This window comes from Myotis lucifugus, unplaced genomic scaffold (genome assembly GCF_000147115.1).
Source record: "Myotis lucifugus unplaced genomic scaffold, Myoluc2.0 scaffold_160, whole genome shotgun sequence".
Lineage (NCBI taxonomy): Eukaryota > Metazoa > Chordata > Mammalia > Chiroptera > Vespertilionidae > Myotis > Myotis lucifugus.
Genome location: NW_005871208.1, coordinates 1188367 through 1205390, shown reverse-complemented (window position 1 = coordinate 1205390; position 17024 = coordinate 1188367). Strand labels below are relative to the sequence as shown.

Sequence of the window (17024 nt, the reverse complement as noted above, 5' to 3'; positions counted from 1 at the left end):
GCCCTGATTGCCGGCCAGGCCTAGGGACCCCACCTGTGCGTGAATTTCGTGCTCTGGGCCTCTAGTTTAGTCATAAAAAGGACTAACACACTGATACACGAGTGTGGATAAACCTTGAAAACATTATGCTAAGTGAAAGAAGTCAGACACAAAAGGTCACATATTGTATGAGTCCATTCATCTGAAATGTCCAGCATAAATAAATCCAGAGAGATTTGGTGGTTGGAGGGATCCAGATAGGAGGAATGAGAACTGACTGCAAATGCATACTGGATTTCCTTCTAGAATGAAAATATTTGGAACTAGGTAGAGGTTGTGATTGCACTACATTGTGAATATATTAATGCTACTGAAGTGTTTGCTTTAAAATGATTACTTTTAGCTCAGCCAGCATGGCTCAGTGGTTGAGCATCGACCTATGAACCAGGAGGCCATGATTCAATTCCTGGTCAGGGCACCTGCCTGCAGGTTGCAGGCTCAATCTCCAGTGGGGGACATGCAGGAGGCAGCCGATCAGTTATTCTCTCTCATTATTGATGTTTTCATCTCTCTCTTCCGCTCCCTTCCTCTCTGAAATCAATAAAAATATATTTTAAAAAATGAAATAAAATGTTACTTTTATATGAATCTTACCTAAATAAAAATAAATTGGGGAGAGGGCAGGTAACAGAGAAAAGGCCAGAGAAATGTTGCTCCCAGCTTTTCCTAGCAAATAGCAACCTGGAGTAAATACAGGGAGAACAGTTGCAGCCAGTAGGAGGATGAAGATCTTACCCTTCATTTGGTTGATCAAAGGGAAGTATGGGGAATTTGAGGACCTCTCACTTCCTTTATCCCCAATATGAGAGCACAGAGAGGTTGCTCAGTAAGTGGTGAATGAATTACTGATTGCAAAAGAAGATGGCAGTTATGAAGTGTGTACCCTGTCTCCTGGAACCTCACCCACTCTTTCTTGCCCCTCGTCCTTGTGCCTTTCCCCCTGCCTCCGACCCTCTCATTTTCTGATCTTTACAAATTTCTCTCCAGATTCCAAACTTGGTGTAGCTCAAGGCTTTAACTTATTCATCCATGTGCATTGGTAGAGAAAGTTTCATTGAAATGGATGCTCTGTGACCTTGAGAAGTCAGTTTGTCCATCCTTCTGCCCTTTAGAAGGATGTTCTTACACACTCAACTAGTCAGGAACTTTCCTGCTCTTATGAACTCAGAGATGTTGAATGAATGAATTTTATTCCCTTACTTGGTCACCAGCTGTGTTTCACCACATCCCTTCATGGCTATTATTGAAAATGAATATAGTGAAAATGAGACAATTGGCTCTTGCTTGTGTGCCACTACTGGAGAAGAATGGAAACGTGGAGGTCTGCAAGCAATAGCTAATTCAAGATGGGGCCCATTGTCAGGTGGGTGGTCCTCAGAAACCCGTGTACACATGCATAGACATGTGCTCATTGGCTCACAGGTTCATGTCTATGGAAGATATTGAAAATATTTAACAATTGGTATTCTGCTCATGTCCATGTTCAGGTCCACCCAATATGGATGTGTACCCACACATGTCCTCCAACATGTTGAGGCATATCTGTCAGCTGGGAGAAGTCAGAGTGGACCTGCAGGATGAGGGTCAGATGGGCAGACAGGGGAGGACTGCCCAAGAGGCTACTGCCTGAATTCCAGAGGGAGAGAGGATCAGGTGCAGCCTGGGCCATGGCAGTGATGATAGATACAGAGGAGCTGGGGCAACAGAGGACAGGTGACTTCCTGAGAGCGGGGAGCACCTAGGACAGTGGTGGTGAACCTATGACACGCGTGTCAGAGGTGACACGCGAACTCATTTTTTTGGTTGATTTTTCTTTGTTAAATGGCATTTAAATATATAAAATAAATATCAAAAATATAAATCTTTGTTTTACTATGGTTGCAAATATCAAAAAATTTCTATATGTGACAAGGCACCAGAGTTAAGTTAGGGTTTTTCAAAATGCTGACACTCCGAGCTCAAAAGGTTCGCCATCACTGACCTAGGAGGATGGGCGTGAGCACGCATCTCATGGCAGAGCCCATGTGGGACAGGAAGTGTGAGCTCAGTTTTCCACACTGTGGTGCAGATGTAGGAAGGACAGCAGGAAATCAGAACTGGAGCTTGTGGGAGGCTAGAGTTGGGCATGTGCACCTGGAATAGGGCAGGCACCTGCACTGGGCATTTGTACGTGAGGAAGCCAGGACGGTGTAGAGACTAAGAGTACACATTGCAGGCAGGCTGCCTGGTTGAATCCTGGCTCAGCTACTCACTAACTGTGCAACCTCGAGTAAGTTACCTAACTTCCTGTGCCTCAGTATCTTCATCTGTAAAATGGGGATAATAACAGTACCTGCCTCATAGGGCTGTTGCTAGAATTAAATGAGCTAATATAGGTGAAGTGCTCAGAGCAGTGCCTGGCAGAGCTCACACTGTGTGTTAGCTACTACTACTATTATCATCATCACCATTATTATTATTTACAAGTTGCCTGCCATCCTCCTTGGGGAGTAGGTGGAATAGGTATTAGTATCCCCCTTCTTAGAGATGTGGAAACAGAGTTGCGAGAACTTCCTTTGGTCACACGGCAGGCCCAGGACTTAGGTCTTCAGAGCCCTAAGGGTACACACTTTGCCGGAGGCTTGGAGTGAGGATGGAGGAAGGAGATGGTCAGCAAAGCTCAAAGGAGGTGCTTCCGGCCTCAGAGCTGAGTGAGGGGCCGGCTGCCTTGGAGGGCACCCCTGGCAGCCACACTGCAGGATGGGAGCAGAGCTGAGTGCCTGGTGGGGCGGCATTCCTCTGTCCCTTATATCCCAGCTCCTCTCGGGTGAGCTCACTTTTGGCCTTGCCAGCTGCCAACCTGCTGAACAGCTGACCTGCCCCTAGATGAGCGGCTCTGATTGTGGCCACGTCCCCCAGGGACTGTGCTCTCTCCAACTGGCTTGGGGCTGAGCACCCTGCCTGCCTGCAACTCCAGGAGGATGCAGGGACACGAGGAGGGGGCTTGTGGGTGTTCACATACAACATGCTCCTTTCCTGGATCTGCATGCTGAGGAGGGCTGGCAGGGCCTGAGCTGATGTCATCCAAATCACCCAGCTCATTCTCTCTAATTTTGGAGACAATTATTTCCTTAGAGCACTACCTGCTTCTCTCTCAGCACCTCCAGCCTCTCTCCACCCCCCCCCCCCCCCGCTCCTACCCACACAGCAGTTAGATTTTGCTTCCTTGAACATGTGTGGCTCAGACTCGGCCTGGCTCACAAGCCCTCAGTGGCCCCCTACCACTTGCCCTATCCCATGTACAGCTTGGGACCTAGGGTCCCTCCCCCCATGGTCACCCTTCACTCATATGATGACTTCAGCCCTGAGGGTCCTTTCTTCAATACCCTTTCTCCTGGCAGTCTGGGCCATTTTCACATTTCCTCTCTGCCCGTCCACCCAAGCCCTCTCCCTTTAAAGGACTCGAATTCAAACCCTTTCTTTTGGGCAGTCCTTTTGGACTCAGTGTCCTCAGGTCTTGCCTCTCTTCTGTGCATTCCCTTTTCTTCTCACTCAGCAATTACATCTTGGATTGGACTAAATGTTCTTGCCCAACACTTTCCAAGACCTTCTCTGGAGGCTTCTCAGACCCCAGAAGACTGAGGGGGGGGCAAGTAGGTCCCTACTGGGGCCAAGGATCACAACAAATGTGGCAAAGTGATCATCACCATAGAGGTAGAAATGAAATCACGAAGTTACAAATTGTGCGAACCAAATAAAACATTTTGCCTATGAAACCAAGAGACATACGAAATATAATTTATTTAATACACAATTTAAATTTTCCCTTGAATATCTGAGCTAGATGTTCCTGGTAGCTCGGACACACTCCCTTCCACTGTTTCACAAGGGAGTTAAACTGCAGCTCAGAGATTTCCATGCCTGGCCAAGCATGGCTCAGAATTTCATTCCCACCTAGAAAGTTGGGAGGTCCCCGGAAAGGCATGAAGGGAAATAAGCTAAAATACAGTAGATCACATCCTCCACCAGCCCAAGAGGTCTCCCAAAGCAAGGGGCTCTGTCTCATTCTGCCCCTGAGTCTCTCCAAATCTCAGTTAAGGCCTGGGAAGGGCCTTGGAAACCTCAGTGAACTGTGGCGCTGTCCCGGTTTCCTTCTGTCCCTCCCCCTTTCCCTCCAGCAAAAAAAATACAAGCAGCCCAGGAGCCCCACCTGGGCCCACCCTTCCTGTGGGTGGCCTAGAACTCTCCTCCTTCCTGTTCTATCATCATCCTCATCAACAACATTGGGTGTTTCATACCTAATAGCCAGGATCTGATTAATTCACGATAAGGTGTTAATGACTTGTTAATAGCTTGATGAGATGCTTTTCCCAGGAACACCGTATTTGGAGGGATGCAGAAACCAAGTGCTTTGAGGGCAGGGTACTTTGCATTGCCCCCCTCAGCACTTGGTAAGAGCTAGTAAATATTTGACAAGTGGATCAAGCCAAGAGACTTGGCTCAACAGAGGTTTATTGAAGGGAGAACCTAAGAGAGGGGGAGAGAGGGAAGGAGGGAGGGAGGGAAAAGTATACTAGATGGTCTTCGATCTGGAGAACCTCTACTTTCTTTACAAAGAAAAACTGAAATGACATGTGACACAGCCTTCAGAGGAACTTCATGGCAGCTGCCCACAGAGTCACTGTCTTTCCAGCACATACCAAGACCATGCTAAGGGCTGAGTTAGAGGAGGAGAGTGCAGACCTGGGCTATGCTGACCCGGGAAGACCCCTGGGAAGAGGGCAGGTGGGGGAGCAATAGAATGAGAGGTGGCAAAAGAGAGGGGGAAGGATGGATAGAAGATGGAGAGGAGCAATGAGGAGGGATGGAGAGAGAAGGTAGGAAATAGAAATTCTGATGGTTTCAATAAGAGCCATGAAGACAAAATGGTAGGGGAAAGGGATTCCAGGTCCCCTAAGCAAAGTGAGAGAGAACCCCACTCCAGCCTGGCTCCAAATTATCCTCCCTCCTGTGGCCACTGCCAGCCAAGAGTCACAGGGCCCAGCAGGGGTCTCTGGGCAAGGGCAATCTCCAGGGGAAGAAAAGGGGCCACAGCAGCAATGCAGTCACATGGGAGAACTAGGACCCATCCTAGAGCCAGGAACACAGCATAGAGGGGCAGCAGGCAGAATCTAGGACAGGGATCACAGGGACCACGGGACCATTTGGAGCAGGATGGCATCATGCTCGCTGGGTCACCTTCGGGAGGCCCGCACTGGGGGGCCCAACCCCCACCAGCCTGCATTCCTGGCTCCCATGGGTCTGGGGAGATGCAGCAGTTCAGTCTCACTTTGACAGCAGTTTCTTCTATTTGGACTCTAAACACATGCTCCTGTCCTACACATCAAAGGAAAGACAAATGATCAAATGGGACCCACCTCCCTCCACCAGGAGTCTTCCCTTGAAACCTCCAGGCTCTGAGCAAGCCTCTCTTTGTCCTCCCATTTCTCCTCTCAGTTGACTCCCTGAATTTCTCGGCCACCTTCCCCAGCTCCATCCTCCTTTCCTCTTCCTCTTTCTGTCTAGTGCTTGAAGGACTAGACATCAATGGTCTCTTGCCTTATTGCGGGAGTTTGAGAGAAGTAAAGTATGGACACCCTTTCTCTGGAGAACTTGCAGAAGCACATGGCCCCCCTGTGTCCATGGCTGACTCTGGCCTGGGCTGCTCATGTCCCATGCAGGGGGGAGGGTCACCCCACCCCCAATAGCCCAGCAGAAAGAGCTGCTGTCTCTGTGGGTTAGGAGAAGAGGCCATCGGTGGGTTGTGCCTCCAGGAGGTGTGGAGGAGGGGTGCATGCCTGAATGATCTGCCCCTTTCTGGGAAAGAGGAGGGCACCGCTACGGCTGGAGTCCCCAGATACTCTATCTACCCTGTGGCCTGTTCTGTCCAGAGCAGCCCACCTCCTCCCACCCTCCTGAGCCCCCAAGAGGAAGCCCACAACCCAGAGAATCAGGATAGGGATGAAGGGCCAGCGACATCCCCCTGGAGAGGCTGGGCCTGCGGCAAATTGCCCTATGACAACAGGTTAATTAGATAAGACCCAAATTACATGAGCAAGGCTTGCAAGCCCAGCACTTTGAAGGTTTCATGTTGTCTCAGAGGTGGGGAGGGCTTGGTCTCTAGCTCAGCATAGAGAAAATGACTTCTTGCTCCCAGGCACGCCAAACCCACGAATTAAGCTCTTCACTGCCCATCCACAAGCCCCAGTGCCAAGCACATATAAGGAAGGGCACCTGTCGGTCCTCGCAGCAACCTGTGGAACCCGTGTGGGATTTTGCCTTCCTCCCTCCTGAGTCTGAGTTCCGCCTCCACCAGCAGCATGAGCCGCCAGTTCACCTGCAAGTCGGGAGCTGCCACCAAGGGGGGCTTCAGCGGCTGCTCCGCTGTGCTCTCTGGGGGCAGCTCGCCCTCCTTCCGGGCAGGGGGCAAAGGGCTCAGCGGGGGCTTTGGGAGTCGGAGCCTCTACAGCCTGGGCGGCTCCCGGGGCATCTCCTTCAACATGGCCAGTGGCAGCGGGAAGAGTGGAGGTTATGGATTTGGCCGGGGCCGGGCCAGCGGTTTTGCTGGCAGCATGTTTGGCAGTGTGGTCTTGGGACCTGTGTGCCCAACTGTGTGCCCGCCTGGAGGCATCCACCAGGTCACTGTCAATGAGAGCCTCCTGGCCCCCCTCAATGTGGAGCTGGACCCCGAGATCCAGAAAGTGCGTGCCCAGGAGCGGGAGCAGATCAAGGTGCTGAACAACAAGTTTGCCTCCTTCATCGACAAGGTGGGTCTGCTAGGACCTGGGGAATCTGTAGGCAGTGTCTCTTCTTGGGATGTGAGCTTTTGTTACAGCATGAGAAACTGAAGTTAAGGATGAAGAGGGACTTACTGTGGACAAGACAGGTATTTTCTAACATCAGTGTGACTTGTGTACGGTTCCTTGTGTAGTCTTTTCCTAGAAAAGACAGAGGCAGGTCAATCTCTACTGGCAGGGGCTTATCAGGGCTAGTGGCAGGAGAGCCCAAGAGAATAATCCTGCTTCTTACTCTCAAGGGCTAGATTGGGACCATTGCTAAGCCTGGGTCTATGCAGATTGTGTGCAGAAAATGACCCCAGGGAGAAGGAATCTGCCCCAGAGTAACCAGGGAAGCTGGCCTCCCATCCATAGCCAGCTGATCTCGTGCACTAGTCATTTGACTGATGGCTCAGGAGCATCAGGGCTGGTCATTCCCGGTGGCTCTGCTCAGGGCATATGTTTCAGTCGGCTGAGGCCTTTCTCGAGGCAGAATAGTGCGCTGGGGAAGTCAGACCTGGCTTCCACCCTGCCCCATCACTTACCAGCTGTGTGCTTGGGGAAAGTTGTTTATCCTGTCGGTGCCTCTGTTTTCTCGTCTCTACAATGGAGATAATACTTACCTTTTGGGGTCATTGTCAGGTTTATAAAAGAAAATGCACGGGAAGATCTTGGCACAATGCCTGACACATACTAAATACTCCCAGTGGTTGCTATTGTTACTATCATTTTAATCTCCAGAGAGCTAGGGGAAGGAGAGCATCAAAGGGCTGGAAGAGACCTCAAGGGATCATCCAGTCTAGACAGGCCCCTGACTTTCGGTAGATAAGAGAGTATTGCTCCCATTTTATAAGTCAGCAAAAGCATGGAAATGAATGCCATGCCCAAGGTCATCTGAGGGAGAGAAGGTGAGGTTGGACACTCAGCCTCCTGCTTCCAAACCAAGTACTAGGGACTTGAGGGCCATGATGGCTACATCACAGTAACACACTAAGGACAGGTCAGCCCAGGACAAAGCCAGTGGTTGAGACGGTTAATAGCCACCAAAGCATAGCTGCACCCTCGAACCCCCAACTCCTTGCAACTCTCATCTCCTGCTCAAGGGAGGATTCCCTGCTGCCCCTTCTCACCTAAGGGGCCAATACCACTGCTGTGGCTTCTTACTTCTCTAAGTCATTTGGAAGATCAAGGTGGGGGATGGGGATGGGAGTGAACTGAACATTGGCTGGGCTGGTCAAATACCATTAAAGGATGAAGTCTGGAGAAATGGGAAGAAAGACAAACACAAAGACAGTCACTTCTATGAACAAAGGTGGTCTGACTGGGGTGAGAGGAAAGCAGGCTCAAAGGCCTGGGCAGCTCCCAAACCATTTTAGTCTCCAGAAGAATACAATCAGAGAAGGTAGTACACCCTCTCAGAGATCCAGGGGTGTCCAGTGTGTGGTCCAGATATGTATTGTGGTGTCCTAGGTGTAGGGCTTACTCTGTGGTTAATGCTTGGCCTTATGGATATACATGAAAAAGTCAGGACTGGTTAGACTCTAACAGTTAGACCAAACCAAATGCTGGCTGACCTGCTGGAGGCAAGCTGTTTGGTGGCTAACCCATCCCAACATTGAGTCCCAGACTGTTTCTCAAGGTCCTGTGTTTCTGACTTTAGGGATTCAACCTCATTTAAAGAGTAGTGCTCCTCCTCCCCACCCCAAACCAAATAAGAGAGGCATATGCAGATCCACCCCCTCTGGTTAGGGCCCTGGCCCAGTGTGGCCATGGTGGCAGCAGGAGCCCCTTCTGTCCATTGAGAAAATGGTTCTGAGGAGCAGGACAAGGGGAGGAGGAAGCAGCCGTGAGCCCAGTAGAGCTGGGGCCTCTCAGGAGTTTAGAATAACTGAAGCTCTTGGGCCACTGAGCCTCGCTGAGCTTGATGTGTTATAAAATGAACAGCGGACCAATCTTCAGAGAGGTCAACCTTCCCAAAGATGGACCCAGGCTGACTCTGTCCTGGCACCTTCAGGCACATCCCTGTCCTGGGCTGACTTGGCCACAGTGGGTTCTGAGCGACTGGATGCATGAGTTATGGGACCCATGTCTGGGTTTAGTCCTGGCCCTACCACTTATTAAACCATCAGATCTGGGAAAGAGACTAAACTTCTCTACGCCTCAGTTTCCTCTCCATTTAATACGGTTAAGGACTCGCCCACCTCATGCAGCTGTTGTGAGGGCTAGAGAGCTTTGCGCAGTGCCCTGTGAGCGACAGGTGTGACTGTTTCTGTGGGGGCTCAACAGTTTCTGGGCTTTGGGTTCCAGGTGCGGTTCCTGGAGCAGCAGAACCAGGTGCTGGAGACCAAGTGGGAGCTGCTACAGCAGCTGGACCTGAACAACTGCAAGAACAACCTGGAGCCCATCCTGGAGGGCTACATCAGCAACCTGCGGAAGCAGCTGGAGACGCTGTCGGGGGACAGGGTGAGGCTGGACTCAGAGCTGAGGAACGTGCGGGACGTGGTGGAGGACTACAAGAAGAGGTGAGCGAGAAGGGGCCCCCTGCAGCTCGACAGCTGCCCTGTCCCTCTGAACACATCCTGCCCTTGGGGCCCCGGCAGCTACCCCAGCTTAAAGTTTTTGGAGGTGGGGGGCAGTGTCATTGTCACATGTAGCAGAATCACCCTCCGGAACAAAACTCCAGAACTTGCTCTCTGTCCCTCCAGCCTCTGGCCTGACACTTGGGACAAATGTCCAGCTTAGTTAGTTGGACAGTGGTCAGAGGATTAACTCAGGCTCTAGGGTGAGGGAAACCTTGGGTAACCACTATGTTTCCCCAAGCTTCTGTGTCCTCATTGGTAAAAGGCGTTTAAGCCCATCAACCTCCCAGAACTGCTATGAAGAGTAACTCCAGAAACACTCCCATTCAAATGTCGAGGGAGCAGATTGCTTCTTGCTTCCTCTGAGATTTCCCACAGGACATTCACTCTACATGTTCTTTTTCATTTTTGAAGCTGAACCTTTAACAGTCTCCTTACAAACTTGGTTACCAGGTCTCCTCCCTCAGGAAGCCTTCCTTGCCTGGCTGGCCCCCCTGGCCCAGTACTCCACAGCCCCTCAGCACCTGTGCCCTCTGACAGGCACACTACTCCTCATTCAGGGTCTTCCCTGGGCAAATGAGGTTTCTCAGTGAGACGTATTAACCAACCCCGCCCTGGCATTTCCGCAGGTATGAGGAAGAAATCAACAGGCGGACAGCTGCAGAGAACGAGTTTGTGCTGCTCAAGAAGGTGAGGGGGAGGCAGGCCCTGAGTCCAGGCTGCCTGGAACCTGGAGATGCTGAGCCTGCAGTGTGCTCTGCTCTCAGAGGAAGTGAGCTGATTCAGAAACAGTGAGGTGAAGGCAGGGAACCGCGATGAAAAACTACTCAGAAGAGAGAACACAAAGGCAGGAGGAGGATGGCCTTCCTGATGTTTCCTATGGATGGGTCTGTCCATAGTGAAGAGCAGCCGAGGGTGACACACAGGTTCCCCCTGCAGCCTCAGGGTCTGCTCATACATCACAGAGATGACTGACAACAGCCTGGCTGGGGCCTCCTTCCTTTAGGGGTCCCCATCCCTGCTGATGGGGCAGAGTTTCAGGATGCTCCTTCCTCTCCTTTTCCATGGGCCCCTCAAGGAGAAGAGGGGGGGCCACTCACCTGTGCAGGGCACCCAGGCTGGGGCAGCTGTTGCCTCCTCGGGTGCACTGGCAGTGACCAGGGGATGGCTGGGGCATCTTTCAGGACGTGGACGCAGCTTATGCCAATAAGGTGGAGCTGCAGGCCAAAGTGGACTCCATGGACCAGGAGATCAAGTTCTTCAAGTGTCTCTTTGAAGCCGTAAGTCTGTCTCTCCACTCCACCCCTCTGAGGGCAGCCAGTGGGTAAAACTCTATTCTGGGGGCTGGGAGATCATGGAGCCCTCACTCTCAAGGAGTTTCCCCGGTTAGTCATTCACCTCCCACCTTGACCCTGAGAGGCTCCTCAATCTCCACCTCTGGGTGGGAAGGAAATGGACCCAGCCCTGGCTCCATGGTGTCAGGAATCTGGGGCCCAGAGGGAACTTGCCAAGCCCAGGGAGCAGCAGCCTCGGTTGGGAACCTCATGTTTGACATCACCAGGATTTGCTCACCTTCCTTGGGGAAGGTTTCGGCCTTTGACAGTCAAGTCCTGAGACTATCCTTGTTTCCCTGCAGGAGATCACTCAGATCCAGTCCCACATCAGTGACATGTCTGTCATCCTGTCCATGGACAACAACCGGGACCTGAACCTGGACAGCATCATAGACGAGGTTCGGGCCCAGTACGAGGAGATTGCCCACAAGAGCAAGGCCGAAGCCGAGGCCCTGTACCAGACCAAGGTGAGCTGGGCCTGAGAGGGCAGCCTCAGCAAGTATGAGGGCTGGGTCTGATCATTCCCAGAACAGAGGCAGTGTCCAGTCAAGTGTCCAGTGTGCCCTGCCCCGTGACATCACCAACCTGAGACATCAGGTGCTCCCACACCGTGTTTACCATGCTCATCCTTGGCTCTGTGCTCTGGGGTCCCCAGTTCCAGGAACTGCAGCTGGCAGCTGGTCGGCATGGGGACGATCTGAAAAACACCAAGAATGAAATCTCGGAGCTCACCCGGCTCATCCAGAGGATCCGCTCAGAGATTGAGAATGTGAAGAAGCAGGTGAGGGGTCAGGTTGCCTGTGGCTTGGGGCAGGTGGGCACAATTGGAGGGGAGATGAGTTGGCTGAGGATGGCAACTTCCCAAAATCTCCACCCATGAGGTCGCTGCCTCAAACATTTAGAGCAGACATCCCCGGGGTATCTCAGTACCTACTCAGCCAAGGACCTCTGGTTTGGAACCCCCTGCCCCAGGAAGCATTCTCTCATCCCACAGGCTGAGTGTGGTGCCAGGTGCCCTGTCCCCCTGTCCCAATCAATGTGCTCTCTTGGCACCGGTGCTTTGCCTGAACTTGTCACACTTCTGTAATTGCACCTGCCCATCTCTTCTTCCACTGGACTGAAGGAGGCAGGGAGCTGGCTGCTTTGTTCCCTATTGTTTTTCCAGCATCTAGTACGGTGCCTGACATATAGGCTGCAGCCACTGCTTTAGTAGATGGCAAGACAAGGTGCAGGTATATAATAACAATAGCCACAGTTCCTATAATTGTATCACATTAAATCCTCACAAAGGCTCAGATGAGGAAACTGAGGCTCAGAGAGGTTAAGTGGGTTACACAGCTGGTAAGCGGCAGAGCTGTGATCTGAACCAAGGTCTCCTGACTCCTAGTCCAATGCTCTTTCCACTCTCTGACAAGCTTTAACACTTAGTAGCTCTGAGACATTAGGCAAGTCACTTGTCCTCACTGTACAGGGTGTTATAAGGACTAGATAAGTTTAGGTGTATAAAAAGCAGATAAAGGGCTGAGTGTTGTGCCAGACAGATGGTAAGCACTTGGGAAATAGGAGTAGGTCCTGGAGAATCCTTCCCTGTCCCCTCACTGTGGCCCCACGTACCTGGTCAGGCACCGTCATTGTAGCTGTAATACCATATTCCAGTGATCTCTCTTCCCAGACTTTAAACAACTCAAGAGCAGAAAGCCAATGTGACTCTCACTCATTTTGTATCCTTGGCCAAGTAAATGTCTTTGCATTCACTGAAGTGGTGGTGAATTAGCCATCATCTCAGGAGGGCAGGAGTCACTCTATTTGTTATCACCACCAACGTCTAAACACAGGGGAGTGGAGATAGAGCTAAGGAAGGACTTGCTGATGCCAGAAGGGGCCCAGCCTAGAAGAGGAGCAAGAGGTGTGAAGGCTGGAGGTGGGCATCTCTGCTCGGAATCTCAAAGAATGAGTGGTATTTGCATGTAAGTACCTCCAATGACCCCTTTCAGTTTTCCAACATCTCCAATTCCCTATTTAGGCTTCCAACCTGGAGACGGCCATCGCCGATGCCGAGCAGCGAGGGGACAATGCCCTGAAAGATGCCCGGGCCAAGTTGGACGAGCTGGAGGCTGCCCTGCACCAGGGCAAGGAGGAGCTGGCCCGGATGCTGCGCGAGTACCAGGAGCTCATGAGCCTGAAGCTGGCCCTGGACATGGAGATCGCCACCTACCGCAAGCTGCTGGAGAGCGAGGAGTGCCGGTGAGGGGGGCGTGCTCGGCAGGAAAGGGTTTGGGGGGGACCTCAGGAGAAAGCCTAACACATCCTAACCCAGAAAAGATGAGTTCTTGGGGAGTGAAGGGGCGGTGATGACCGAATAGTTATAATAGTAGTAGTTATTAACAATCCCTACATGGGCGTGAGTATTTACTTCATACCAGGCACTGTGCTATGTGGATGAACTCATTCAACCCTCACAACCTCTCTGGGTGTACTCCCCCTGCTCCCTAACAAAAAAAACCCTCACTGCTATGTTAAGTCTTCTTGTTTCATGCTCCTTACCTGTCCAGGTACAAGATGAGCTTGTGGAAGATGTTCCATTCTGGTTTCCCCAATGTTCTTGGGAGACAGAAAGGCTCAGTGCCTAGGCCTGGCCCCTGGGAAGTGTGCATACCACCCCCACGTGTGCACCTCACACGAACTATTTTTTGACTGGGGTTGCTGCCTGGTTACCACAAATATTAAGGGACAGCTCCCCAACTTCTCAGGCTCTGCTTGTGCCAAAGAAGACCTGGAATTTCCATAGGTGCCCATAGGGCTTAGAAACCCACATCAGGCTAGTGGAGGCACTTGCTCTGAGGTTAATAGATCGTGGGTTGCATGATTGCGTGCTCTCATTTTATTTCTCTCCCTAACAGGATGTCAGGAGAATATCCTTCCCCTGTCAGCATCTGTAAGTACTTGTATGTTTGGACCTAAAATTGCAGAATCTGCAGACCGGAAAGGGGCTTAGTCACACCTGTGTGTTGATGAGCAATCTGAGACTCAGAGAGGGAAAACCTTTGCCTGAGATCACAGAGCCAGATAGCAGAGGCATGGTCAGAAACCAGGCCTCCTGACTCCCAGCCCAGGGTTCCTTCCTCCTTATCACTCCATCTACTGTTCCCAGGGGCTGGCAGCTAGGAACAGGGAGACATGCCACTGGGATGGGGAAACAAAGGACATGTTGCAAAAAATGAATATGGGTGTAGGTGAGGCTTGGGGAGCCACGTCTGCAAGTTGTGATCAGACCTAGGCTAGGGACTTAGAGCGGCTGGAATTAGTGAAGGGGGGCCTTGGAGGTCCAGCCGACAGTGCTAGATCTCTAGGTTTCTTTCTCAGTGGGGCTAAGAGTGTTAAACTAGAGCTTCTGGAAGAGTCCATCCGTGGGACAGTTAGCAGAGAGGGGAGGTTGGGGGATGGGAAATTTAGCGGAAAAGGTTAATAGAAAGGGCAGAGGGTAGTGTCCAGAGTGACAGGTGGATACATTGGTGCCGGGACCAAAAATATGGGCTTCTGAGAGTTAAGAAGCAGCCAGAGTGGATATAAGCTGGGCAAGCCAAGGGCAGGAAATGGGCGAAGCTGTCTCGGGAAATCCCCCCCCACCCCGGGACAGGGTCAGCTGTGATTAGAGCCCCCACCCAACCCACTGCTCCAAGAGGAGCCCCCAGCTCTGGCTGAGGGGTGCTGACCGGCTCTTCCCCTGCAGCCATCATCAGCAGCACCAGTGGCAGCAGTGGCTATGGCTTCCGGCCCAGCTCCGTCAGTGGCGGCTACGTGGCCAGCAGCGGCAGCTGTATCTCTGGAGTGTGCAGCGTCCGTGGCGGGGATGCCCGGAGCAGGGGCAGCACCAGTGACTACAAGGATACCCTGGGAAAGGGCTCCAGCCTGAGCGCCCCCTCCAAGAAAGCCAGTCGGTAGAGAGGGCTGCCATGCCCTCCTGCCACCCCTGTGTCCCCAGCAGGGGCTCTGGCTCCCACACGTGCTCTGCCCAGCCCACTGTCAGCCCCGCCCCCACCCTGCTGGCCCTGCTCTTGTACCCCAGGCTCTGGCCTTGGCCACCTCACTTCTCCCAACCTGAGTCTTCCGGAGCCTGGACAGGTGTGGACGACTAACCCTGTGAAATTCCTCCCTGCACACGCCTGGCATCCTTGGCTGTGGTCCCCCAGCCATGCTGTCAGCTCAGACCCTGGTTCCGGGCTCTGGCTCAGCCTCCAACTACTCTGTCTGGGCCCTGGATCTCAGACGAAGGCCCCTCTCACACTGGGACCTTTATCCCGGAACCTGACTACGCTAGGAGCTGTCTCTCTGTCCAAGAAAAGGAGGACTAAAGGACAAACAACCGAGAAGCCTAGTCCCCACCTAACCCGCTCAGACTCGCAACTCATTCTGAATGAAACCAAGCACAGTGCAGCGTCTCTCTTCACTCTCTGCGCCCAGAAGCAGAGAAGAGGAGGCCCGTTCACTTCTTTCTTCTCATAGGCCCTCCCACTGCATCCTCAATAAACAGCACAATCTGATGGTGGTCTCTCTGAGGATCGCTGTGTACATGGACTCCCCTAGGATGCTCACATGAGCAGGCCCCACACACTCCACAGACACATAGGGACGCACAGAACACATATCACACTAGGTTGATTTCCCTGTAGAGTGGAAACAGAAGCCCCTCCCAGAGCAGACATGGCAGGGGGGCTGCGAACACCACTGGGCTGGCTGCAGGGAGAGGAGCATGGCGCAGAGTCTGGAAGGAGGGGGAGGGTTTGTTGGAGAAGAAGGAGTCACATGGGAAGGGTGTGTGCCACCTGGTTTGTGCCCAATGGCAGAATTGGTCCTGCTCCTAACAGGGACCTGGCCTCTTTCTAAGAACTGGGTCTTCCCTGGAGGGAGGATGGGGGCTTGGCAGACAGGAATCTGCATCTGTTCAACCCTTTCCTCTCTGCTCAGAGGCCTGGCCTCCTGGGGGGTAGAGTGGGTGGGGGCCCCTCACTCTGAGCCTCTCTGCTGGAAAGTTAAGGCAGGAAACAAGTTTTTAGAACCTGAGGTTCAACTGGGGTGGAGTGAGCTGGGGGTCGGGCAGGCTGTGAATTTCAGTGACTGTAGTTGGCACCTCCTCAAACACCTGTTCACCCTGAAATCACTATGGTGGTGGCCAGTCCTGCCCTGTGGTGAGGAGGAAGGTGAGGAGGACAGGTGGCCAGATTCCCCAGTGGCCAGCACGAGCCCACAAACTTCAGCCGGGAAATCCTTGGGGCCCTAGGGGCTTCTGAAGAAGGAGGTGGAGAGATTGGAGAAAGGGCTGGGTGGGCTGGGTTGGCGGATAGAACTTCAGAGTGGTGGCTGGGGCTTATGGCAAGGTCACTGAGCCAGGCTCCAACCCCCGACCACCCGGAAGGTGACCTTCAGCCAGCATCTCCTGGCTGCTCTCAACCTGGAAGTAAACACCACTATTCTGCAGGTGCAGATGGAAGAAAGAGGGTAGATCAAGACTCAGTAACAAGTTTGCTTTCCTGGAGACAAGGGGAGGCCTGGTGCATGCGTGTGTGTGTGTGTGTGTGTGTGTGTGTGTGTGTTTTCAGAACCAGGTGGAGACACTGCCATATCCTCAGCAAACGATCCACACACACCTGCTGCCTCTGTCCCCTCTCTCCCTTTGCAGCAGTAGGGACTGAGGTGGGACAGCAGAAGGAACTTTCCAGTCAGAGGCTTAGAAGAAATGCTGGATTCACAGGTGTGGGGATGAAGGCTGCTGCTCTGGAGGCTGCTGGTTCATCCCCAGGTCCAAGGAGGGAGTGGAGAACTCTCCCGCATCTCTTTGTGCCCGGGGCTTACAGGGGTCTCCTAGGTGGGCAGGGTTTTCCTGTCCCAAGTCTGTTCTCGAGCAGCAGATGGAGGTGTTGGAGACAGTGGGACTTCCTGCTCTCAGTTTGACAGGTTCCAGATTGAAACTTCATGGCCCATGCGCAGAAGTCGGTATTTTGTGGAAGAGCCGGTATTTTGTGGAAGAGCCACACTCAAGGGGCCAAAGAGCCACATGTGGCTCGTGATCCGCGGTTTGCCGAGCCGCAGTTTGCCGACCACTGCCCTCGGGAAAGAGGCAAATGATAACGACCAGCAGGAAGGGTGGGTGGCTACTATGCTAGATGCAGCAACGTGGTCATTTGATTGTGATTACCAAGAGCAGAGGCTCTATACCCAGGCTGAAAAATAACCTGGGAACTTTACAGCTTTCTCATGTCTGAGCCCCTTCCCTACACCAA

General features: G+C 52.5%; 1 protein-coding gene across 1 annotated transcript; it reads left to right on the top strand.

Annotated features, from left to right (window-relative positions):
• Positions 1-6313: 6313 nt before the first annotated feature.
• KRT71 (keratin 71) lies at positions 6314-15168 on the top strand. Its single transcript, XM_006095695.3, has 9 exons — positions 6314-6824; positions 9141-9355; positions 10042-10102; positions 10597-10692; positions 11049-11213; positions 11402-11527; positions 12770-12990; positions 13647-13681; positions 14477-15168. Exons 1-9 carry the CDS (start codon positions 6378-6380, stop codon positions 14686-14688), a joined length of 1578 nt encoding a protein of 525 aa, XP_006095757.1. The 5' UTR covers positions 6314-6377; the 3' UTR covers positions 14689-15168.
• Positions 15169-17024: the final 1856 nt, after the last annotated feature.

What these genes read in the sequence shown, in the direction of transcription:
- KRT71 (XM_006095695.3), top strand. Translation starts at nt 6,378, where the DNA reads ATGAGCCGCCAGTTCACCTGCAAGTCGGGAGCTGCCACCAAGGGGGGC. An exon ending in TTGCCTCCTTCATCGACAAG is followed by an intron (nt 6,825 to 9,140) that starts GTGGGTCTGCTA and finishes TTTGGGTTCCAG; the next exon opens with GTGCGGTTCCTGGAGCAGCA. An exon ending in CTGGAGAGCGAGGAGTGCCG is followed by an intron (nt 12,991 to 13,646) that starts GTGAGGGGGGCG and finishes TCTCCCTAACAG; the next exon opens with GATGTCAGGAGAATATCCTT.